At 38.4% G+C, this 26,264-nt stretch overlaps 2 protein-coding genes across 5 annotated transcripts in view; one reads left to right on the top strand and one right to left on the bottom strand.

Moving 5' to 3' along the window:
- The window catches only part of GFM2 (GTP dependent ribosome recycling factor mitochondrial 2), a 42,876-nt gene extending 23,932 nt beyond the window's left edge, over positions 1–18,944 (bottom strand). The window contains exons 1-7 of one of the 4 annotated variants that reach the window (XM_070357434.1): positions 18,795–18,944; positions 11,779–11,863; positions 9,482–9,566; positions 8,023–8,080; positions 7,481–7,578; positions 3,934–4,059; positions 3,146–3,234 (exon numbers count right to left, since the gene is read on the bottom strand). In XM_070357434.1, the coding sequence (XP_070213535.1) occupies positions 3,146–3,234; positions 3,934–4,059; positions 7,481–7,578; positions 8,023–8,080; positions 9,482–9,566; positions 11,779–11,841 (519 nt within the window). In that variant the 5' untranslated portion in view covers positions 11,842–11,863; positions 18,795–18,944. Of the gene's footprint in view, positions 1–3,145; positions 3,235–3,933; positions 4,060–7,480; positions 7,579–8,022; positions 8,081–8,924; positions 9,044–9,481; positions 9,567–9,750; positions 9,831–11,778; positions 11,864–18,794 lie in introns of those variants that run through there. The other 3 variants (XM_070357436.1, XM_070357435.1, XM_070357437.1) reach the window with 3 other exon arrangements.
- Positions 18,945–19,053: 109 nt separating this feature from the next.
- Positions 19,054–26,233, top strand: LOC102280503 (NSA2 ribosome biogenesis factor). The gene is made up of 6 exons (XM_070357441.1): positions 19,054–19,203; positions 21,171–21,358; positions 21,451–21,601; positions 22,886–23,065; positions 24,426–24,618; positions 25,976–26,233. Exons 1-6 carry the CDS (start codon positions 19,201–19,203, stop codon positions 26,041–26,043), a joined length of 783 nt encoding a protein of 260 aa, XP_070213542.1. The 5' UTR covers positions 19,054–19,200; the 3' UTR covers positions 26,044–26,233.
- Positions 26,234–26,264: the final 31 nt, after the last annotated feature.

Genomic DNA, 26,264 nt, shown 5'->3' with positions numbered 1-26,264 from the left:
TAATGACCAATGAAACTGAGCATCTTTTCATGTGCTCATTGGCCATTCACCTGCTTCTTTGGTGAAGCATCCTTGATTCAAGTCCTTTGTCTTTTTTTTTTTTTTAACTGGGTTGTTAGGTTTTATTGGGTTATTACTGACATGCAGTTCTTCTAGATACAAGTCCTTGGTCATACACATCTACTGTGAAAATTTCAGTACATACTTTCAAGACAATAATACTCTCTACATAATCAGATGTTATTGCACTCTGGAAGTTTAGCATTCTTATAGTATTTTATCTAGCATTATACATCTTTTTCACAGTCTAAGGCTTGCTTTTGTTTTTTTTTTTTTTTTTTTTTAAATTTTATTTTTAAACTTTACATAATTGTATTAGTTTTGCCAAATATCAAAATGAATCCGCCACAGTTTTTTTTAAGTTTCAAACATGTAATTTTGATGAGGTCCAATGAATCATTTTGTTTTCTGTTTCCTGTGTCTTCTCTAAGAATTGTTACCTGGTGGCCCCACTAATTTTTATGTGAGTTGGAGGGGGGAATATACATTATAAATTTCCCAAGAAACAAAACATATTAAGAAATAAAACTCTCATCACTCCACCTGCCAGCTAAAAGCTCATCTACTATTTTAGCAAATAGCCTCCTGCATCACAAATTCAGAAACTTCCTACTAAGCATATTTCAATCTTGTAAATAATGTAATCTATCTGAATGATTAAGTGTCAAATGCCTGTAAAGAATTATAATGATAGGAAGGATGCAACCACTAGGAAATGAAGTGACTCAAAGAAATACAAATAATAGTGTATAATCAACCTCAGACCTCAGTGCCAGGCTTTATATCAAGCAAATATCACTGTCTGTCAGGGGTCCTCAGGTGGACAGACAATAACTGTTTTATTTCCCCTCCAACTTTTCATTTGAAACACTTCAAATCTATAAAAAAGGGGAAAGAACAGTACAATAAATATCGATGTACTCTTCATTCACCTAGATTTACCAAATATTAACATTTTGTTACACTTGCCTTTTTTCTCTCTATATATAAACACATGTCTCTGTACACATTATGTGTGTGGTGGGTGTGAAAATGTGCCACATGAAACTACCATGTACAGCACAATTAACTGATGGTCCCAACTGTTAGCCTTCTAGATCAACACCATGTTCTTCCAAGGGCCCCCTTCTTGGGGCCTAGCGGTTCCCAGCTAATGACCGAGTTCAGCAGAGTAATAATGTAGGTCTATTCCCACAAGACATGGGTTCCTCTAATAGGTGACTTTGTCTTGAAGACTCCCCAGGGTATAGTCAAACTCTTTTGTAACTGTGCTATAGCCTGAGACTCTTCCTCCCGAATCCCCCTTCCTACCCCTCTCCTTCACAGGTGTAAGCCTGTCCTGTGGTCTGAACACCCTCTGCCACTTCTCTTTCTCCTTTTTTATTCCCCCCAATAAATCTCTTCTACATCTAATCCCATCTTGGCACCCAAACTAAAACCATGTGTGTATCTGTGAGTGGATGGGAGCTGAGCCATGAGATCACATTGCAGGTGCCATGACATTTCAATCCTAAATACTTCAGCATGCATTTCCTAAGGATAAGGACATTCTCCTACATAATCAGTTACAAAGACCACATTCAGAGAAATTTAAGTTGACATTTAAAAAAATTTTCTGGCTGCACCTGTGGCATGGGGGATCTTAGTTTTCACCAGGGATAGAACCCATGCTCCCTGCATTGGAATGGCAGAGTCTCAACCACTGGACCACCAGGGAAGTCCCCTGATACAATACTTTAATATATGTACTTCATACTCAAATTTCTGATTTTCCCAAAGACGTCCTTTGTAACCTTTTCGATTCAGGATTCCACTGACAAGGATATGTTACATTTAGTCTTCTTGTCTCTTTAGAATTCTATAATCTAGAACAGTTTCCCAGCTCCCCCCAACCCCAATCATTCATTTTCCTTATGTTTTTTCCTTATATTTTTCCTCTCAATTTCTGAAAAGCCTTGGCCCGCTGTTTTGAAGAACGTCTTTCAATTTAGATTTGTTAGTCTGTTTTCTCACACTATGAGCCAAACATTTTTACCAGAAAACAATACCCTTCTTAGTGCCTCACATCAGGAGGCCCATGGTGTCGATTTGTCCCATTTTCGGGTACGCTGATTTTGATCCCTTAATTAAGATACCACTTTTAATAATCTTAAGATAAGAAGAACTAACATGGTTCTATATTCAAGGTAAAGCCAATCTTGAGATTACAAAACAAACAAAATAACAGCTAAAGAAAACATAACAGACCCCAGGAGCAATAATTTAAGGATTATTACTATCATTTTCAGGATTTATTCAAAGAGATTTACATTAAGTTTTAGGAGAAAATCCTTCATGTGTTGCTCATATTTCTGCATGTTTTATCAGGGGAGGCACTGACTGCCTTTGTTCCAGACTATCTTTTTAGATTTTGTATAGTGAACAGTTTAGAGACAGCAGCTAGTGTCTCCTTCCAGAGAAAAGGTAGGTAGGCTTACAACCCTGGAAGATAATGTATCCGTTCAGAGCACAGAGCAGGCATGTCTAATGCCCATTATAAAATACCTGCATTAAGCACAGGGTCCCACTGCATGCAGCTGTCACTGGACCTCTCTTTTGTCACCCTAAGGGAATTAGGGCTTGACGAATCAGCACAAGGAAATGTTGATACTCTGGATATTGCTATTTTGGTGACTAATACGGCCTTTCATCCTTGACTCAGGAATCTTATGTCTTCTGCCAGAATCCATAAAGCTATGGCAGACTAATTTGTTAGCTTGAAAGTAAGAATCCAGCTCTTCTCAAAACCAACTTTCATTATTTCCTACAGAAAAGTAAATTTTACTTTCCTTTTACTCTGAAGTACATGAGATCACATCTCAATATTAAATTCCAAATTATTCCAAATTCTTTTCATCATAATTGGACTTATATGAGCTTACCAAAAAAGGGTTATAATACCACCAATTTGGGCTTATGAAATAAAGGGTTATAATAATATCAATCTCAGCTTACCAAATAAAGGGTTATAGTTAAATCAATCTGATGCATTCTACTTTTTTAAAAAAATAATACTTTCTACCTTTACTTTGGCAATATTTTTTACCTCTACACCAGCAGAGGCATCAAACACGGCCACTGCACCATCTAACACTCTCAGGCAGCGCTCAACCTCCAAGGTAAAATCCACATGACCTAAGAAAAAGATGAGAAATATAACACCCAAAATATAACACCACAACCACAACCACCACCACATGATCCAGCAATCCCACTTTTGGGTATACACACAAAAGAACTGAAAGGATAATTTCAAAGAGATATTTACACCTCCATGTTCAGAGGGGCACTATTCACAATAACCAAGAGGGGGAAGCAACCCAAATATTCATCAGTTTTTTGTATTCAAATATTCACCATATATTTCTGTATATACACAAAATTTTGTATGTATCCCATAATGTCTTCCTTATGGGCAATGGAATACCCTTCAAAAGGAAGGAAGTACTGTCACAGGCTACAATACAGATGAACCCTAAAAAGTTTTGCTAAGTGAAATAAGCCTGTCACAAAAGGACAAATAGTGTACAATTCTATTATAAGCAGTATCTAAGGTAGTCAGTCTTATAGACCTAGAAAGTAGAATGGTGGTTACCAGAGGTCAAAGGGACAAAGAGAAGCTGTTTAAAGGTACAGAGTTTCAGTTCAAAAAAATGAAAAAGTTCTGGAGATCTATTTCACAATAATGTGAACAATCTTACTCTACTGAATGGTACACTTAAAAATTATTAAGATGGTGGATTTTACATGTTTTTTACCATGAGTAAACACACACACAAATAAAAAAATCTCAAAATAATGTAGCACCTCTGCACTGCTGAAACAGCACTATACCTGGTGTATCAATAAGATTGATTCTATACCCCTTCCAATCAAATGTGACAGCAGCTGACTGAATAGTTATGCCTCGTTCTCGCTCTTGAGCCATGAAATCTGTCACTGTGTCTCCATCATCAACATCTAGCCAGGAAAAGAAATGACATAGTTAGGCTTAAAAGCAAGTATATTTTATAGGCCTTTGATTTCTACCTGACATAGTTTAATATGCTCTAAGGAAAACTGTTCATAAAATAAATTATTTAATATTTAATTCCCTTAATCCTTTTCTAAATTAAGCATCATTCTAGAAAAAGTTTTTTTAGCAGATGAGAAAATACAGCAGTGGCCACAGGATTGGAAAAGGTCAGTTTTCATTCCAATCCCAAAGAAAGGCAATGCCTAAGAATGCTCAAACTACCACACAATTGCACTCATCTCATACACTAGTAAAGTAATGATCAAAATTCTCCAAGCCAGGCTTCAGCAATACATGAACCATGAACTTCCAGATGTTCAAGCTGGTTTTAGAAAAGACAGAGGAACCAGAGATCAAATTGCCAACATCTGCTGGATCATCAAAAAAGCAGGAGAGGTCCAGAAAAACATCTATTTCTGCTTTATTGACTATGCCAAAGCCTTTGACTGTGTGGATCACAATAAACTGTGGAAAATTCTAAACGAGATGGGAATACCAGACCACCTGACCTGCCTCTTGAGAAACCTGTATGCAGGTCAGGAAGCAACAGTTAGAACTGGACATGGAACAACAGACTGGTTCCAAATAGGAAAAGGAGTTCGTCAAGGCTGTATATTGTCACCCTGCTTATTTAACTTATATGCAGAGTACATCATGAGAAACGCTGGGCTGGAAGAAACACAAACTGGAATCAATATTGCCGGGAGAAATATCAATAACCTCAGATATGCAGATGACACCACCCTTATGGCAGAAAGTGAAGAGGAACTAAAAAGCCTCTTGATGAAAGTGAAAGAGGAGAGTGAAAAAGTTGACTTAAAACCCAACATTCATAAAACTAAGATCATGGCATCTGGTCCCATCACTTCATGGCAAATAGATGGGGAAACAGTAGAAACAGTGTCAGACTTTATTTTTGGGGGCTCCAAAATCACTGCAGATGGTGATTGCAGCCATGAAATTAAAAGACGCTTACTGCTTGGAAGGAAAGTCATGACCAACCTAGATAGCATATTAAAAAGCAGAGACATTACTTTGCCAATAAAGGTCTGTATAGTCAAGGCTATGGTTTTCCCAGTGGTCATGTATGGATGTGAGAGTTGGACTGTGAAGGAAGCTGAGTGCCAAAGAATTGATGCTTTTGAACTGCAGTGTTGGAGAAGACTCTTGAGAGTCCCTTGGACTGCAAGGAGATCCAACCAGTCCATTCTAAAGGAGATCAGTCCTGGGTGTTCATTGGAAGGACTGATGCTAAAGGTGAAACTCCAATATGCCACCTCATGTGAAGAGTTGACTCATTGGAAAAGACCCTGATGCTAGGAGGGATTGGGGGCAGGAGAAGAAGGGGACGACAGAGGATGAGATGGCTGGATGGCATCACCAACTCTATGGACATGAGTTTGAGTGAACTCTGGGAGTTGGTGATGGACGGGGAGGCCTGGCGTGCTGCAATTCATGGGGTCACAAAGAGTCAGACATGACTGAGCGACTGAACTATTCCATAAAAATATTTTTTTCTGTAATAACGAAGATTAAACTCTTTACATATTTTAATTTTACTGAATCATATACTTCTTTCATTTTTTTCCTAGTTTAACTTTCATTATCCCATCTTTATCTGATGTTCCTCACACCTGATCCCTTGACAGGAGGCAGAGTAATGTCATAAAAGAACACAGACAAACCAAATTTTAATTCCAACCTTATTACTTCTCTACAATATTTTTTAAATTTTTACTGGAATATAGTTGCTTTCCAACGTTGTTAGTTTCTATTGTACAGCAAAGTGAATCAGCTAACTCTTTCGCAAGTTGGGCAAAAGACTCTTTTGCAATCCCATGGACTGTAGTCGGCCAGGCTCCTCTGACCATGGATTTTCCAGGCAAGAATACTGGAGTGGGTTGCCATTTCCTTCTCCAGGGGATCTTCCCAACCCAGGGATCAAGCCCGAGTCTCCTGCATTGGCAGGTGAATTTTTTACCACTGAGCCACCTGGAAGCCCCATTTTCCCATTTACACGGCAAAAAATTCCATGAGAAATTCATGTGTTTATCATTATGATAGGAACCTATCATCATGAAGATTCTCATCTTGAATGGTTTTATCCTTTATAAAAGTCTCAGCCAATTCCAAAGACCTAGAGAAATTGTTCTCAATGGAGCACATTTCAAAATCACTTTGGTGGACTCCTCTGGTGGTACAGTGCATAAGAATCTACCTTCCTATGCAGGAAACACAGGTTCAATCTCTGGTTCAGGAAGATTCCACAGGCAACGGGCAACTAAAGGCCATGCACCAAAACTACTTAGCTGATGCAGTGCCCACGCAGCCCGTGTGATGCACCTACTGAAGCCCATGAGTCTAGAGCTTGCGCTCCACAACAGAAGCCACCTCCATGAGCAGCTTATGCACCACAACAAAGAGTAGCCCCTGCTCACCGCAACCAGACAAAGCCTGCAAGCAGCAATGAAGACTCAGTGCAACCAAAAAAAAAAGTTAAAAGGACACGATGCCCTCCGTGTGAAAAAAGAAAAAGAAAAAAACTGTTTCACCAGAGATAAGGGGCAAGGTAGAAAAAAAAGAATGACAGTTTTTGACATAGTATAATAAAAAAAGTAAATTCAAACTTAGGTAAATAATACTATTACTGGGGGTTAAAGATTAACAAAATCCTTTCTTGTTCTGCATGAGAATTTGACCTCTGGTTAACTTTCCAGGTCTTTTCTCCTACAGCCCAGAAAACAAGTATGCCAAATGCACTGCTAGGCAACATACTTATGGAAAAAATAATTTCTGACTGGTAAACTACACCTGACTTGGGAAGGACTAACAATGAATTATAAATATCTGATGAAGAAACGCAGCTCTAGGCTTCCCTGAGTGGGGTATGGCATGTCCTTTGTGAGAAACCTGGACGGTGGCCCACAGAGCTGTAACAAGAGATACTCCTCCAAGGCATGAGCTTTCCAAGCTAGAGTGGCTCCTGTGAATCTTGTTGCCTTACACCTAAGCTATCACTTTTGGGTAGCCAAAGAAGACAGTTTCCACAGAGCTCTGCAGACTGCTGTAAGAACTTCTGCAGGGAGAAACACCCACTGCTGCTCTGCTCGTAAGCTATGTTCCTACCCCAGAGACTTCTGAGTAGACCAGTGCCAACTGCAGCCCAAGACACGAGTCCGAATGTTTACCTGAAGCTACAAAGACCCTTTGGTGAGTACTGTAACCACCTTAACTTTACGCTGTGGCTTAGACAGTACTGCCGCCATGCCACACTCAACATCTTTGGGCTGACTTCTTCATCAAAATATTACCCAATGATGTTTTTTCTAATGGGGGCGGGGAGAGAGAGGAGAAATCCAATCTAACCTCCCAGTGATCTTGTGTATCCAGAATAATATAAAATTCTTTCTGTGGTGGTAGTTTTTCCTGCATCAATATGAGCCATAATTCCAATATTACGAATTCTGTTTAAAAGGGAAGAAAAAAAAAAGACATGTATTATAAGGTGGACATTACTGAAACTGTAAAACCAAAATATCTATGCTGTGCAATTTTAAAAACTGGTTAGTATTTCAACATTTTATATAAAAGTGTAAAAATTAGAAAAATGGGTAATATATCACTCTCACAGTATTCTGACAAAACAGCTAAAGAGCTAACTACAATTCTGTGAATATCTTATATTTATTTCTATGAAAAGTGTACTGCTGCTACATTAAAAACTTCTAGCATTGAATTGAGACAACAGCTTTTTAAGAGACAAACCAACATCTATTTATAGTTAATTAGGTAGGGCAGGAAGTTATAAAAATTAGAGCACTCACTAAATGCTGAATTAAGCGTGTGAGAGACACCTGTAATATTTCATGGCAGCCTATGGAAAAGACAGTATCAATGATGAGACTTACTTAGCAATAGGAGGATTGATGATGGAATGAAGGGACTTGATATCATTTCCTATTAAACCTAATGGAAAGAGTGTTAAAATTGAACTGTTAAAGAAAAAGTCCTTAATTTATAAATTAAAGAAATTAAAAGAATTTTAAGCAAATAGTATAATACCAATTAAAGTAAAATTCAAACTAAATGTAACACTCATTTACCTAAAATTTATTTTCTTGCACTCTCTAAGAAAGCTTGATCTTGAACCAAAACAACAACAACAACAAAAAATGTACAAGGACTTTGCTGGTGGTCCAGTGGCTGGGACTCTGCACTCCTAGTGTAGGGGGCCCAGGTTCAACCCCTAGTCAGGGAACTGGATTTCACATGCCACAACCAAGAGATCGCATGCCATGACTAAGATCCAGCACAGCCAAATAAATAACTTAAAACCAAAAACAAAAACCACCACACACTCCTATAAACTGACACAGTCGAGGCTTGAAGAGCAAAAAGTGATACTCATATCATCTGACAACGGTTTTTGTACAACTTGGAACCTACCATGCCTCAGCAATTCCAAGGACATGATACCTTTAAAGACAGCCTAGGAGGTGTCACTGAATAGGAAAGCTATAATAATCTAATATTTATAGAAGGCCAAATAGTATTTCTGGAATAAAAAAGTCATGATGACTTACTCCACACTTACCATTTACTCTATTAATACTAAAGAAACAATGCAGTTACATTTATAAATTCAATCTACACCTTTCTGGTATTTAAACCAGTTCTCCCAAACTTCTATAATAAATTATGAAGACGTCTATTACATTTTGAAAACCTGATGGCAGTCTGAAGACTGGATGATAATCTGTACTGCTATGGATAAATTTGCATGGGCAAAACACAGAAACTCCTTACTCACCAATAAGGCAGGCCATTAAATTCACATGTCTTTACAAGTTACACAGCCAATTGGTATTTTTGCTCCAGTATTCTCACATGACAAAGATGGTAGTGCGAACTGCTACAGAATGAAGTTACAGGTGAACCTTGATCAACAGAGGTTTGAAGTGTGTAGGTCCACTTATCTGAGGATTTTTTTCAATAAATGCATGCCACAGTATTACAGCCTGCAGCTGGATGCATCCGCACACGTGGCACTGCAGATGCAGTGTGCTGAACCACCTGCTACACCTCTGAGCCAGCTACTCAAGCCACCCACCCTTCCCACTGCTCAGCTCATGAGGATGGACAGCACACGAGAAGTGTAAGTCGACTGATACTACCTCTGAGCATCTACCAGAATGCTTCAGTTCCTAATAATCTCAAAGAAATAGCCAAGAAGTAAGAGAGAGCCACTGTTTTAAAAATGGTTGGTGATTCCCAATAAGGGAGATGCTTGCAAATGAGAAAGAGAGAGACAGAGAAAAGGAGAAAGCAAGCAGTTTAAGAAAGATGAGAAGAATCTAACATCTGTACCTGGTAGGGAACTGTAATTTCTTCCAAGAAGCACATGTAGCTTTAATCTTTTTAGACTTGCTCTTATTTTAGAGGAACACATATTCTGGTGAGGAGAAAAAGAAACGTTAATTTTATTTTGGCATAACTTTTTACTATAGCTTTAACACCATGACTATGCTTTGAATCTTCATATAGTAGTCCCAGTTTATTAACTCCAACTCTTTTAAAAAGTGACAACACAAAATTATACAAGAAAAAAATAAGGCTAAAGTTAATACTGAACTGACCTTAGATGATGGCTCTTCTAGATCTGCAGCATTAACATCACAGGGATCTTACTTGAAAGATAAATTCTTGGGACCCATTCCACTCAAGAGAATCAAACTCTACAGGTAAGGTCAAATAATGCATCTTAACAAGCCCGCCATTCATCTGTAGACAGACATCTAGGTTGCTTCCATGTCCTAGCTATTATAAATAGTGCTTCAATGAACATTGGGGTACAGGTATCTCTTTCAATTCTGGTTTTCTCAGTACTGGTTTTGCCTAGTACTGAGATTGCTGGGTCATATGGCAGTTTTATTCCTAGTTTTTTAAGGAATCTCCATACTGTCTTCCACAGTGGCTGTATCTAATTACATTCCCACCAACATTGCAAGAGGGTTCCCTTTTCTCCACACTCTCTCCAGCAATTTTTGCTGGTAGACTTATTGATGATGGCCATTCTGGCCAGTGTGAGGTGATATCTCATTGTAGTTTTGATTTGCATTTCTTTAAAAATGAGTGACCTTGAGCATCTTTTCATGTGTTTATTAGCCATCTGTATGTCTTCTTTGGAGAAATGTCTGTTTAGGTTTTTTTTTTTTACCACTTTCTGACTGGGTTGTTTGTTTTTCTGGTATTACGTTGTATGAGCTGCTTGTATATTTTGGAAACTAATCCTTTGTCAGTTGTTTCATTTACTATTATTTTCTTCCATTCTGAGGCTTGTCAGCCCAATAACTAGGACATGGAAGCAACCTAGATATCCATCAACAGATGAATGGATAAAAAAGCTGTGGTACATATATACAATGGAATATCACTCAGTCATAAAAGGAACACATCTGAATCAGTTCTAATGATGTGGATGAACCTAGAGTCTATTATACAAAGTGAAGTCAGAAAAAGAAAAACAAATATTGTATATTAATGCATGTATACGGAATCTAGAAAGACAGTACTGATGAACCTATTCGCAGGGCAGCAATGGAGATGCAGACACAGAGAACAGACTCATGGACACGTGTGGGAGTAGGAAGGGGAGGGTGGGACAAATGGAGAAAATAACATGGAAACATAAACACTACCATACGTAAAACAGATAGCCAATGGGAATTTGCTGTATGACTCAGGGAATTCAAAGTGGGCTCTGTAACAACCTAGAGGGGTGGGATGGTGGGAGGGAGGTGCGAGAGAGAGGACATATGTATACCTATGGCTGATTCACACTCACATACGGCAGAAACCACACAATATTATAAAGCAATTAGCCTTCAATTAAAATTAAATAAAGCAAAAAAAAAAAAAAATACCAAGCTCTCCAGGTGACTCTGACAGCTAGAAAGCTTTTAAAATACATTCAGGAAACAGGGAAGGGAGGGGGAAAAAACTAACATTTTTAAAAGCTCCCAAGTATCTTCTTGTAATGTTCCCACATAGAGGTTGAATGTTCTCCATCAATTTATCCCTAGACCACTAGATTTAATGGCTGTCAATATATCTGGCATTGTTGCAGTTAGTATATGTAATGATTTTGGGCTGTCACAATCTGCCTTTCATGATGTCAAGGAATGCATACCTGTGATTTCTGTGTTATTTCTACTTAGTTACCAAGTTGCTGGCAACAAAACACTATCATTATAAGAAAATAGATTAAGAATAGAGAAGAGACTCAACTAATTAAATTTCTACTTCATAATGACCAGGGTAAGACGGTATCATCTATCAAAAGGTGTACATTCTGAAAGCATCAGAAATGGAAACACTGAAGAAAATCTGTGTAACTCCTTGGGCCACTAATGACCTCAAAATGGAATATAGTCTCAATATGCTGCACAGGTAATTTTAAAGTAGCAAAATTAATTTATAGACTAATGATAAGGCATGCTTCTTGTTGGCTACAGATTCTTCCATACTCCCCGTTAAGAAATTGCTGATATACTAGTATAAGAAATAAAAAATTTTTAAACTAGTATATGAAATACACTAGACCTTCAGGGAAGTCAAGTAACTGAGGTTGTCAAAGTACATTTAACTTTACAAAAAAACCTTACATTAAAGTAGTGCAAGCTGGATATTTTCTTCTGATTCACTGCAAATATCCTTAAATTGGACATCTTGGCCCTCTAAACTTATTCTCTGAAAAAGAAATAACAGAATTGCAAAACTAAGCTTATGTATTACATATAAGACATACATAATGTAAATGCAGTATATTAAGTAAAAATGTACTACTGTTAAAAAGTACAAACAATACTTTTAGCTATCAAAAAGTCAATGCATAATTCAGAAAATGAAAACTCAAACTAAACATGAGAAACATGGATCTCAAGTCCCTTATTTTTTCAGCATCCTTTAACTCTTCAAGAAAGATGTGAAGATACTGCAGAAAAAGACATATTGAAATTACAAAAATACACCAAGCAAAAAAGCATTTTTATGTTTTAAAAAAACAGAATTAAGTACAGAAAGGTAAGCATCTACATGTTAAGTTGGTAATTTCTCACTGACAGTATAATTTTTTGGTTTATCTGTATATTCTGATTTTTCAACCAGAAATATATAGAAGCAAGTCCTCTTCTATGATCATGGAAAGTTAGCATCTGTAGTTTAAAAAACATATACTAAATATTCACCATGCATCAGGTACACTCTCAAAGCAATGAGAAAAATGCACAGAAGCATATGAGATAAGGGGGGTGGGCACCAAGCAACCAAACAGATAAGGTTAAATTCCATCGGGTACCTGTTATGGAAGAAGTCACGTCAAAACTCGTTATCCTTTCTAATCTTCTCCCTTCTGTTTCTTAAGACAGAAACATTCACTACCCTTAGTTAGGAAGCTGCCAGTCCTTTTGATTTTATTTCCCAAATATATTCCCTCTTCATTTCCAATACTAAAGTTCAGAATATTTGCAAAACAACATATGTTAATCTATTCTGAAATAGAACAATTTCAGAATTCTACCATAACACAATACAGAAGCTCACCAATATGGCTTGATCCCACATTGCAACCTTTAAGAAACTATCACCTGTCAAAACCTGGTATATAAGTTGATCCACAATTTTCTGAAAAGACTTATTAAAATACTCCTCCTTTGCCCAACCACATATATGTATTCTGCTAGATTTTCTTCAGACACTTCAACCAAAAAAAATTTAAAAATACATACACATATATATATATATATAGAAGGAAAATGTGTATATATATCTATCTATCGGGATATATATATACACACATACATATATCTACATATACATATATATCGGGAAGATCCCCTGGAGGAGGGTATGGCAACCCACTCAGTATTCTTGCCTGGAGAATCTCTTGGACAGAGGAGCCTGGCGGGTGACAGTCCATATGGTTGCACAGAGTCAGCTTAGCACAATACACAGTAGTGGCAGCACAGTGTATAGTAACATAACTAACAGTAGTAGCACAATCATAGTAACATAACAAACAGAGAAGCAGATGTAAGCTGTTTCCTGTTAAGCCAGACATTTAAGACTTGTAAAATTATAAAACAATATAAAACACCCTTCAAACTAAATCATTTTTGTTTTTGAAAATAGGTATTTGCATTATAGTATATTAATGACATTAATATCTAACGGATTTATTATTTTAATGAATTATTAAAAGATTTTAAAGTTTTGCTTTCATTTCTAATATCTGAGTATCAATTATAACCCATGTAAACAAAACTGTTCTTGAGTTCTGATTCATTTTTAAGAGCAAAAGGTTCCTATAGACCAAAAGTTTTTAACTTATTCCACCACTGTGTTTCCCAAAGTAAATGCCCATGATTATTATTTTAGGTTACAGAGGAAAAAAAAATGTACTAAACAAATGTTAGAAACAATAGCAACAAAATCTATGATTTTGTGCGTGCACACGTGCTCCTTTGTGTCCAGCTCTTTGTTGCAACCTTATGGACTGAGCCCGCCAGGCTCCTCTGTCCATGGGATTCTCCAGGCAATGGGCTGCCATACCCTCCTCCAGGGGATCTTCCTGACTCAGGGATCAAACCTGAGTCTCCTGTGTTCTCCTGCACTGCAGGTGTTTTCTTTACCGCTGGGCCACCTGGGATTTTGTAGTATTGCTTTCATGAAATCATTTATGTAAAAATGTCAATTTAAGGAAAAATATTAAGTAATTAATAGCTCAGGTGACATTCAGTTGTCAGACTTAAAAAGGTAGTACTCAGATCACTTAAGTGGAAAATACTGCTTGAATCTATCATCTTGTCAATTTCCTACTTAAAAACCTGTAAAGTCTTTTAATATGACAAATTTGCCCCTAACTACCTTCACAGCCTTGTACTCTCCTACTCCTACTCTATTCCAGGAGCTCTAGCCAAAATTCCTCTGAAACACCCTGCTCTGACACCTTCACACCTTTGCGTGTAATGGTGCCGCTGTCTGAAAGCAGTCCTCAAATCCCCAAAGCCACACACCTGGCAAATTTCTATTCAACCTTTAAGCCTCAGCTTGGAAGCCTTTCCTAATCTCCTACGAAGTTTTCATACCACCTCCTCTCTGTTTTCATAATACTTGGAACTTATATTTACGCTTGACAAACACGGTATTTACGAGTCATCTCCACTACCGACCCCAAAGGAGGGATCTTCTATCAGCAGCCTAGCACCATGCCTCAAACATATTTTTGACCTACGAAGTCATTTAGGGCCTGCCCCTGAAATTCTTCTTCCTCTTGGCTCAATGATTTTCAATGAAAATGGTTTCCTACTAGTACTATCAGATGATTCTTTATACAAGGTCCAGACCTCCTCAGGTTCAGACAACACATAAGCACAACTGAGGCACCTTCCTTGGCGATCCAGTGTTTTTTAACACTCCGCACTTCCAATACAGGGGGTGCAGGCTCAATCCCTCACCAGAAACTAAGATCCCACAGGACAACCAGGGAGTGGCCAGAAAGTAAAAAAAAACAAACAAAAATGTAATTGAGCAAAGCCCTATGGGGCCTTCCAGAACAGAGGCCCCTCCCATGTCCTCCACTTGCCTGTTGTCGGTAGAAAAACTTTATCCTCTAGGTCTTCCCCAAGTTCCAAAAACTAATTTAATAAGAGAAGTGAGAAACTGCAGAAATAAAACAGCGAAATGATAAAATAATAAGTTCACCCATTCTGAACCATGTTCTTTGAATTGTTTTGCAGATACTGAAACCTCCACCAGGTGGAAGTTAACAATATGATGCGGACAAGCAGGTAGACTCCAAATGATTGGAATAACTATCCATGAGCCGATCACACACCCACAATCCCCCTCCCTCTCCGTATCTTTAAAACCTTTCCTTGAAAGCGTTTGGACAGTTGAGGACTTTTAAGCACTAGCTACCGAGGCTCCTTGCTCGTGTGTCTTAGTCCTCAGTCGTGTCCGACGTTTTGTGACCCCATGGACTGTAGCATGCTAGGCACCTCTGTCCATGAAACTCTCCAGGCAAGAATACTGGAGTGGGTAGCCATTCCCTTCTCCAGGGGGTCAAACTTGAGTCTCCTGCATTACAGACAAATTCTTTACCATCTGAGCCACCAGGGAAGCCTTGCTTGGTACCCTGCAGTAAACACCGCACTTTCCTTCACAACCTGCTGTCAGTAGATGGACTTTATTGTGCTCATGCAAGTAGACCCAAGCTTGTTTTGGTAACATAAGTACTCACTAAAAGGTGTGACACCTTATGTTATGAAAAGGGAAAGTAACGAGGGGAAAAAGCTAAATATCCGTTCTACATGATCAACAAGTTACACAATCTATAAACAAAAGAATTTATAGACTATTTAAACTAAAAAAAATCAGTGGACTATCATGTCTATAAGGCTTAATACACAAAAACAGGAATCATGGGACACTAAAATACAATCACAAAATACATTAGTATGCAAGCATAAATGAAGATGTTGTTCCTGAGGATGAAGTAATGTATTAATAGGAAAAGAGATTCTAAAGCATCAAGTTAAAATAGTCTGTTTACATATGGGATTTGTTACCATACTTAGTAATTTTTCCTGAATCAGAAACTTCAATTCAGATTTGTGTCATATTCAATATTCTCAGAAAAGTATCAACTATGAATCAGGTCAATATGTTCATCACTGATTAATGTCAATCCCTACTGTCATTTTTGCTTTTTTTCTTTTTATATTGAATAGAGCACCTCAAGCTATCTAAACACTCATTTTTACCACAGGATTTACGTCACAAGTTCTAAGACGAGCTATTTATCTAAACTTTTAAAATTCGTCTAGCATTTAACTTAACTGAAGAAAAAAGCTTGGGAAAAAAAAAAGCTTGCTAGAAAAAAATGCTCAGTAATTAAAGATACTCTTAAAGGTCAACTGGAAAAGTACCTTCCAATTCCTTGTTCTTCTAACATTTAGTGAAGCAACACAGGAACTGGTTATTGGAAACATGACAATGGGTAACACATGATCCCCAGCCTCAGGAAAATTGTGACCTTTAACAACCCTGTATATCAAAACAACAAACATTTCATTCATAACATCTTTTGCACGGCTTTTACTACCGTACCTGTTTCTCCTCTTGAACAAATCAATTTACAAAGCAGCTCTCACATCCTCCTGGCTTATTCTTCTAATCTTATCTATACCAATAAACACTATCAAAGTATCGTACAGATCAGGGGAATACATTGTCAAGCTTCTGACAGCCAAAATGCAAAGAGTGGCTATCTAGTATATACTTTTGGGATATGCACCAAAGTAGTGATGATACCCTTCTTGGCTACTGCCAGTTAGATAGAAAGAAATTTTTTAAAGAGAGCTTTTTGTTAACATTGATTAGTTTAGGTCATTTCTATCCCACAATCCCAGGTGAAAGTAAAAACAAATGATAAACAATGTAGCAACAACATTGCCTCTTTTTCACATAAATCAAAAGGTGACTACTGCTTAACCTCTAAAATATTTTCTATTTCTGATTCAGAAGGGAAAAGAGCATATGGCTTTGAGAAAAAAAAAAAAAAAAAGCCATGAGTTCGTAATTTAAACAAACCTATTAAAAACTTCCATGAACTGGCAGGAAGCAAAAGAAACCAACACACAAAAGTTCATACTGTATGATGACAATCATGTCAATTTAAAACAGACAAAACTAATCCGTTCTGTTCAAGTCAGGATTGTAGGTACTCTTAGAAGTGAAAAAGGCATGAGGGCGGCTTCTCATATGCAGGTCATTTCTTGATTTGGGTGCTGCTTATATGGGTATATTCAGGTTTTGAAGAATTCACTAAGAACGTTCATCTACAGTACACATTTGTCTTCATGTCACAGTTATTACACGCCAATAAAGTCTTTTAAAATAAACTTTTTAAAATACTTTTTAAAATAAACTTTTAATTATACTAGAAATGTCAAGTGGGCCTTTCACTTGTAGTGAGAAAAAGCCAACTGGACTTTAGTCAGAGGACTTGCCTGAGTTCCAAGTCTTCTATGATCTTTAATGACTAACTTCAAATCTCTGAGCCTGTCTTTTCATCTATCACATCACATGATCCACATGAGAATTCAATTCAATTAACAAGAATTTATTGTCTACCACTGTCTTCTAAGGAATGGGGTTAAAAGTAGTGAGCAAAAAAACAGCAATCCCCGCTTCATGCTGTCTCTATCCTAATCAGTGACTACAAATAAGAAAGAAAAGGAATAAAACACACAGCATCTCCTATGGTGACAGGTGCTTACAGCAAACAATTAAGCAGGAAAGGGGAACTGAGGCAGCACTAACTGTAAGTAAGGAGCTCCTACGCTGTGCTGTGCTTAGTCGCTCAGTGGTGTCTGACTCTTTGCAACTCCATGGACTGTAGTCCGCCAGGCTCCTCTGTCCATGGGGATTCTCCAGGTAAGAATACTGGAGCGGGTTGCCATACCCTCCTCTAGGGGATCTTCCCAACCCAGGGACCGAAGCCAGGTCTCCCGCATTGCAGGCGGATTTTTTACCGACTGAGCCACCAGGGAAGCCCAACAATAACGTAGTGTGTAGACTACTCTTTCTCTAGGGGATTTTCCCGACCCAGTAATACAACTGGGATCTCCTGCATTGCAGGCGGATTCTTTACCAGCTGAACTACCAGGGAAGGCCAAGGAGCTCACGGAAGGCCTCAATGTAACAGTGACCTGAATCAGGTGGGGAAGACAATACCAGGGGTAAATGTATCCCACGAAGTCTACGTAATTTACTGCACTTGAAAATATACAAATGCTAATCAGAATGAGTTCGGATTCTAAAGAAAATAAGTCACATTAGAAGATGAAGGCTTAAAAAAACTGCCTCAAATCCATGCTCTGAGACTTTGGAAGACGAATAACTGAATGACTTTCCAGACGTAATTAAAGAAACTTCAGAGACCATGCTTTACAACGTAAAACGGGCACTTTCTTTGGAACCACTAGAGAACGACGAAATGCAAATTCACACCGCCCTGTGCACCAAAAGGCCTCACGAATTTCAAAAATTAGACAGGACGCTGTCTTTCTTTTCTGACAGTCGTTGCTGTTGCTGCTGCTAAGTCGCTTCAGTCGTGTCCGACTCTGTGCGACCCCATAGACGGTAGCCCACTAGGCTCCCCCGTCCCTGGGATTCTCCAGGCAAGAACACTGGAGTGGGTTGCCATTTCCTTCTCCAGTGCATGAAAGTGAGAAGTGAAAGTGAAGTCGCTCAGTCGTGTCCGACTCTAGCGACCCCATGGACTGCAGCCCACCAGGCTCCTCCGTCCATGGGATTTTCCAGGCAAGAGTACTGGAGTGGGGTGCCATTGAGGCCCAGTAATTTTACTTTCCCTCTACAGTAAGTTTTCATGCCTCCGCATCCTTCTCAGTCGTGCACACATTACACACGGAGACAGGAACAAAGACCAGTCGCTCTCGCCAGAGGGAGAGAAAGGCCCACACCTGGGCGAACACCGAGGTGAGGGGGCGGGAGATTGCGGTCCTCGTGTCTGCCTGGCTATAGCATCCTGGAAGGCCTCCAGTGAACTGCGTGGTCCAAGGCACGAGGGAGCCGCACGGCGCGGCCCGGTACCTACCCGGCACTCGGTCGCATCTGGAGGCCGTCTTTTTCCCGCCCGGCTGGTGAGAGCCGAGGTGCCGGCCGCAACCAAGGATGCAAAGGTCTTACGGTCTGTCTCCGAGGGCGCCCTACCGGTGAGCTGAACCTAAGTTTGTTTCTCTTTGCCTCAGTCGGCGCCGCATTCGCCACTTCCGGCAGCGCCCCACTCAAAGGCTGCCGGCTAGCAACTTCCGCCCTCTTAGCTGAAAGTGGAGAAAGGAAGCTCGGAACGGTTGCGTCGCGGATTTTCTGGAGCACGTCGTTAGAATAGACCCTTTCCTGTCGCGGGTGGTGCGGAGTTCGCTCGTTGGTCTCTGAGAGCCGAAAATTGAGAGCTTCTTCGCGCCGCGGAGACTGCACCCGGCGGCTCGGCAGCCGTCACCATGGTGAGGAGGTCACCTCGGGAGCTCGGGACCTAGGGCGTCGGAGGTGGCGGGGCCTGGGGTCCCATGGGCGCCTGGGCTGGCGGTGAGGGAGGATAGGCGGAAGTAAGGTGCTGCTGAGGGAATGAGGGTGGACTCCGTGGGGTGCGCTCTTGCTCAGTCGTGTCCGACTCTTTGCGACCCCCTGGACTGCAGCACGCTAGGCTTTCCTGTCCTTCACCAACTCCCGGAGCTTGGTCAAACTCCTTTCCCTTGAGTCGGCGATGCCATCCAACCGTCTCGTCCTCTGTCGCTCTCTTCTCCTGCCTTCAGTTTGTCTCAGCATCAGGGTCTTTTCTAATGAGTCAGTTTTTCGCATCAGGTGGCCAAAGTATTGGAGTTTCAGCTTCAGCATCAGTCCTTCCAATGATTATTCAGGAGTGATCTCCTTTAGGATGGACTGGTTGGATCTCCTTGTTGTCCAAGAGACTCTCAAGAGTCTTCTCCAACACCACAGTTCAAAAGCATTAATTCTTCGGCGCTTAGCCTTCTTTATGGTCCAACTTTCACATCCATAGTCTGGAGTCAAAATAACCTCACTTTTGGTCGATGGAGTGGATTATTTGCCTGAGCACAGGCTTTTGGAGTCAGACAGGTTTCACTCTGCTGAATTCCTGACTTCACTTAAAGTTGTGTGGCCATCAGTTCCAGATCCTAGTGATAACTGTACACTAGTCTTTAATCCCACATCAGTCCTCATCTCAGCTGAGGAAACTGAAGGTATGCCCTGCTGAGGGCCAAGCAGCTGGACGTACAGCCCAGATCTGACTGCCAGATCTTTTGTCTTTCTACTACGAGCCTAATCTGTGTTTCTGTGCGAGGTGGCAAATCCACATACCCTTTTCACGGTTGCTGCCAAGTTTATGTGATAGCAATTGAAAACACCACACAATACAAAGTAACTTGTTGATTGTTACACTTAGAATTATTTTCCGTGTTGTTGGAGTTGGCCTCACACCATTGTTTTATTTTTGTAATCTTAAAATACAAATAGACTGGGTCCGTACGTTTATAAATAAAACTGGCATATAAAATAAAACAGGCGCTTAAGAAGCAAAAGAGGACCCCATACATTGCTAATGAAACGAAAAATAGTACAGCCGCCTTGAAAACAGTTTGGCATATGTCAGAACAAAGACGTCTGGGTACACGTTTATTCAATGAAAACTGGAAACAAGCTAAATATTCGTCAACTGGTAAATGAGTAAACAAACGGTGGTAAAAATAAAATGACTACTTGTCAAATTGAAGTATGGATTCATGCAGCAATGTAGGGGAATCTCAAAAGCCTTATGCTAAGTGAAAGAAGCTGGATGCAAAGGGTTGCATTCTGCAGATTCCATTTACTTTCATTCTGGGAAAGGCAAAACTAGAACAACAGATGCCAGGTTGGAGGTGGAAAAAGATGATTTACTTCAAAGCGACACACAGCTTTCTGGGGTGTTGGAAATATTCTTATTTTGACTGTGGTTACAGAGCTGTATAGCTTGTGAAAACTTACAACTCTAAACCTACATGTACATATCTTTATATGTGTGTAAATTATTCTTTAATAAAACTGGATAAATTTTAAATTTTTTAAATAAGTATGAATGATGATTATATTGAAAACCCAGATATGGATGTTCAGAAAGAGCGATTCTAGAATCAGATCGTCTCTTTTGTGGTCCAGTGGATTTTGGACAGTTCTCTTCAATGAACTTTCACTGAGTTTATTACAGAAGTAAATCCTGACACCTCATATCATCCAGGATTAAAATTTATTTAACTTACATCACATGATTAGGCTTAATAGTGCGAGAGTTATTTAATCAAGTGAGCAGTGGATGATATACAATGATCTATACTTCACATGCTGCTCACAAGAAAGTATTTTAGAATAATTCTGTCAGTTTTTTTTTTTTTTTTAAACACTTCTTGCATTGTTATAGCCACAAAATGAATATATTGAGTTACACCGTAAGCGCTATGGATATCGTTTGGATTACCATGAGAAAAAGAGAAAGAAGGAAGGTCGAGAGGCTCATGAACGTTCAAAGAAGGCAAAAAAGATGATTGGTCTGAAAGCTAAGCTCTACCATAAACAGCGCCATGCTGAGAAAATACAAATGAAAAAGACGTAAGTACCATTTGTTTGTTGTACCAAGTTAAATGTCTTTTGAGTATTAGTTGTTAAAACTGATAATCTTGAGTCTTTCTCATTCTTGGTAGTATTAAGATGCATGAAAAGAGAAACACCAAACAGAAGAATGATGAAAAGACTCCACAAGGAGCAGTACCTGCATATCTACTGGACCGAGAGGGACAGTCTCGAGCTAAAGTACTTTCCAATATGATTAAACAGAAACGAAAAGAGAAAGCGGTAAGCAGTAAAAAACTGGTCTTTATTTTTGTTGTTGTTGTTCAGGAGAATTACTTAAATTCATATTTGAGGTTCTTAGTTTCTTCAGTTAAATGGAAAAATAAAGTCCAACTGTTACCATTATTTAGATGTTGAAGTCTTTCATATAAAATGTTTTAGTAATAAAAAAGGTTTGTTTTCTTACCATGAGAACATTCAGCAGGATTTAATTTTTTTTTTAAGAATGTCATGCATCTTTAGTTTTTAAAAATTATTTAAGGTAATTCCCTGCCGATCCAGTGGTTAGGACTCTGCACTTCCCCTGCAAGGGGCACAAGTTCAGTCCCTGGTCAGGGAACTAAGATCCCGCACATCATGGGCAGAAAAAAGAAATTATTTAAAACAGCTTCTTATACTTGACAGCTCCTAATGTGGTGGTGTTATAGAGAGGGATACAACTGCTTCTTGTTTTTGTTGCTTTGCAGTGCCAAAACTGGTTAAAAAGTAGAGTAGTGGAAAGCATCCTAAGTGATTTAACTCAGATAAAAATTCAGAAATTAAAAAGAAAAAAAAAAAAAAAACTTCTGGCTTGTCTTTAGTGTCAGATTCGGCTAAATTTTGCTAAAAGCCGAGGGAAAGACATAGATACTATTTTTAAACACCTGTGGATAGAGTGACAAATGTAGGTAGCAGCAGAATATGCAGTATCTGTATTTAAAGAACGGACAGTCTCCAGATTTGATCTGTAAAATCTTACTGCTTTTTTTGGTATGTATCAAAATTGGAACCGTAGAACTTCACCAAATTTTAGAGACTATCTACTTAACCTCTCTTCATTTTACAGATGAGACTGGAGTCCAGGAGTTTTGTGAATCAGTTTTCACAGGCACTTATTTATGAAATGCTATAGGGTTTGTCCTTCATAAATAGGCCCAGAATTCTTTCTGCTGCCTTGCGCTGCTTCCATTCCCCCGCCCCCGACAGAATCTACATTCTAAGGAGGTACAAAATATGGAGTGATGATTTTGTCTTACTAATAATATTATCTAAAAATCCATTCAGGGTAGAAATAGGGAGATAAGAGATGGAGACAGTCTTCCAGTTTTACAGTATGAACTATTTAGCAGTAAACTTAACTAGTTCCAATTAACTTTAGGCTTCTTGAGGACACAGTGTAGGTCTCTAGAAAAATATCGTTGCTTAAGCAAAAAAAGTGAATCTACAACTTTGTACAGCTAAAAAATACTGGACGTTTTATTCTCATTCTCTTTTACTAATATAAATTTTAATTGTGATCTGTTTTAGGGAAAATGGGAGGTCCCTCTGCCTAAAGTTCGTGCCCAGGGAGAAACAGAAGTATTAAAAGTTATTCGAACAGGAAAGAGAAAGAAGAAAGCCTGGAAGAGGATGGTTACTAAAGTCTGTTTTGTTGGAGATGGCTTTACTCGAAAACCACCTAAATATGAAAGATTCATTAGGCCAATGGTAAGACCCTGTTAAGAGTGCAGTGGCTTAAAGATCGGTTCCTATGGTAAACCAGATAATTTCCTAAAATTCCTAAAACTGGTATAACAAAAAAAACATATTGAAAGATGTTTTTAAGCTGATGATAGGTATTGTTTAGCACTTTCCCACTACTGTCAAGAATCTTTGGCTTCGTAGGAGATTTGAAATGAAAAAGAATTCTCATTACAAAGGTTGTCAGTGAATCTGGACTTGTAAACATGACAGAGACTTCCCTGAAGTTCCAGTGGTTAAGACTTAGTGCTTGCAGTGCAGGGGACACAGGTTTGATTCCTGGTTGGGGAACTGAAATCCCACAAGCTACATGGTGTGGGGAAAAAAAAAAAAATTAGAATCTTCATTACCACACAGTCATTTTACTCATTCATCAAATGATCTACTATATGCCCGACACTTGTCTTTGAGAACAGTTAGAAAATTGGAGGATTGTTTTTTCAAGAGTCAATTCCAGTTTAGTAAGAGAAGTATCAGTGCCTTTGAAAGTATTTACTTAATATGTAGTCATTGACAAAAGAGAGTATTAAAATGGGCCTTCAGTTTCTGTTGACAGCAGTAATGGCCAAACTCAATCTCCTTCTCTCCTCCCCTAATATATTTTTGCAGAATGCCTTTAAACAGAACGAATTCATCTCCCAACTAGACACCAGCCTGCTTAGAAAAACAAAGAATCAGAGGGAAAAGTTGGCAGTATTACTCTAGCTCTCAACCTGAAATCATTTTCAATGAAATAAAATGTTGCCTAACAGCCAGCTTCTATAAAGTTCTATTGGAACATAGCCATGCCCATTTATTACATATTGTCTACGGCTCTAGGTGACTCTGGTCTCTGTAACAGAAACTTCTCTGGGCTGTCTGCTGACCAGTATTAACCATCAATGCAGAGAACTGACAGTCTTTTTCACCAAGGAAGGTGGCTGAGGTATCCTCACACTATTTAGCCTGGGAACAAGTTATTTAACCTGCTGGTCCTTGTTTTATCTTTTTTAAGTAGCTGGAGTTGTTAAGGCTGTCGTGCTGAAATGCACAGTCTGTGAGCTCTGGCACAGTGCCTGGCATGTCTCAGGCCCTCAGGAAGTATATACAGCTGGACAGCTGTTCCGTGGTGAAAACTTTTTAGGAGTATGTGTTTGAGTTTTTCCTCACATATTTTTCTGTAACTATCAGATAAGTTGTCTATAGAATTAATTATATTTTCTCTGATGCCTTAAGATGAGATAATATTCAATCCTTTTTGGAGTGGGGTGGGGAGACAATTGGAAAAGATAAGCAAAAAGAATCAATATTCATCATTAACATCTTTAACTTGTGTTTGGCTTACTAGGGATTACGTTTCAAGAAGGCTCATGTAACACATCCTGAACTGAAAGCCACCTTTTGCTTGCCAATACTTGGTGTAAAGAAGAATCCCTCATCCCCACTATATACAACTTTGGGCGTTATTACCAAAGGAACCGTCATTGAGGTGAACGTGAGCGAGTTGGGCCTTGTAACACAAGGAGGCAAAGTCATCTGGGGTAAGTCCAATTTGAATATGGGGTTCTTGGTGTTATAATCCTAAAATAGACATTTTTAAGTTGACATGAAATATGCAGCAGATTTTAGTGCAGTTAAACTTGATGTGAATAATACTTAGAAAATGTGAATGTTCTTAATTTACTGGTTTCGGTTACATAAACTACATTGCTAGATATTTTTGGTTGCTTTTTGTTTAAAAAGGTATTATTAGAAAAGATGGTAAGTTACAATTGAAAAATACTGGAAGAAAATAAACTAACCACAAACGGGAAGGGAGGCATACATCAAATATATAGCTACACTACTTAAGTGACAATTACAAATTAAAATATGTCATATGTAACAATTTTAAATTCTTTTTTTCTTCATTTTCTTAGTTTTCTGCTTTCAGTACCCAGGTATTTCTAAACTTTAATGTTCTTTGAAAGGGAAGAATACAGTGTATAGCTTATTGATTCAATCTTCATGAGTCATTGGCATATACTTCATGTTGACTAGAATTTAAAGTAAGTTAATAAAACTAAGCATTTTTTGGCTACTGGTTAGCCACAGTATTATGCTGAGAAGGTATTTTTATTTAGTTCTTTTTCAGTAGTTTTTACCCAAAATTAACATTGAAGTTTTAACAAATGCTTTTTTTGGCATCTGTGAAGGTGATCATACTTTTCCCTCTGAAATATTTATGGAATTAAACTGATGTATTAATAGTCTTCCTAGTAATAAACCATAATGTATTTCTAGAATGTACCTTCCTTGGTCATGATGCATTGTTCTTTTAATATTCAAATGATTGAGGTTTTTAAAGTTTAATTTAGGATTATCTTTTCTGTGATTTTAAGTAAGATACTTTTATTTTCTATGTTATCTTAGTTGGGTTTTTGTGTCTGTATAATGCTAGGTCAAAGGAAAGAACCAAGATAGTTTACTTTTTCTATGGTTTAGAGAAATTTTTTTGAACACTAAAAGGTTCACTTCTCCTGCAGGTTTTCTAATGGATTTGCAAAAGTGCATTATTTCCTACCTTGCTCCTGGTACAGACCAGGTGCCAGTAACCTGCAGCCTGCAGGGCTGCCGCTGGTATTGGAATACAAAACCAAAATAGGTTGTTAAGTTGATTTGAAACTTAGTTAATAATATTTGATACTTTTTCCAGTAAGAATTGTGTGGAAAAGCAGTGCTCAGGTCAACCCACAAAGGCATGTTAAGTGATTTCGTTTTATAAAATCTCATGTAATACCACAGTTGTTCACTTTTTTTCTTTCTTAAAAGTGATGATTGTAAATATTTTAAGCAAAGATCGTATGTATTCTTTTTTATTAGCTAACATCCCTCACTGTTCTGTTTTGTTTCTCTTAGGAAAATATGCCCAGGTTACCAATAATCCTGAAAATGATGGATGCATAAATGCAGTCTTACTGGTTTGACAGCAGTTACATGCAAATAACTCCTTATAATTACTGAAGACTACACACCAATTGGGAAACCGTTACTCTGATATTTCTGAATACTACCAACCAACCTTACATGTTGTCTTCAGTCGAAGAAAACTATTTATTCTACTGTTTTAAAAAAGAAAAAAGCCAACATTAAAATGATCTAGTTTTACAAACTGGTCTTTTGCATCTGTTTAGCGTTTAAATGTTCA

This window comes from Bos mutus, chromosome 20 (assembly GCF_027580195.1).
Source record: "Bos mutus isolate GX-2022 chromosome 20, NWIPB_WYAK_1.1, whole genome shotgun sequence".
Lineage (NCBI taxonomy): Eukaryota > Metazoa > Chordata > Mammalia > Artiodactyla > Bovidae > Bos > Bos mutus.
Note: the sequence above shows the minus strand (reverse complement) of the source record. Positions and strands in the feature narration are given on the sequence as shown.

Excerpts from the sequence above, each read along its gene's own strand:
- LOC102280503 (XM_070357441.1), top strand. Across the intron at positions 23,066-24,425 it reads AAAGATTCATTAGGCCAATG|GGATTACGTTTCAAGAAGGC; the intron begins GTAAGACCCTGT and ends TTGGCTTACTAG. Across the intron at positions 24,619-25,975 it reads AGGAGGCAAAGTCATCTGGG|GAAAATATGCCCAGGTTACC; the intron begins GTAAGTCCAATT and ends TGTTTCTCTTAG.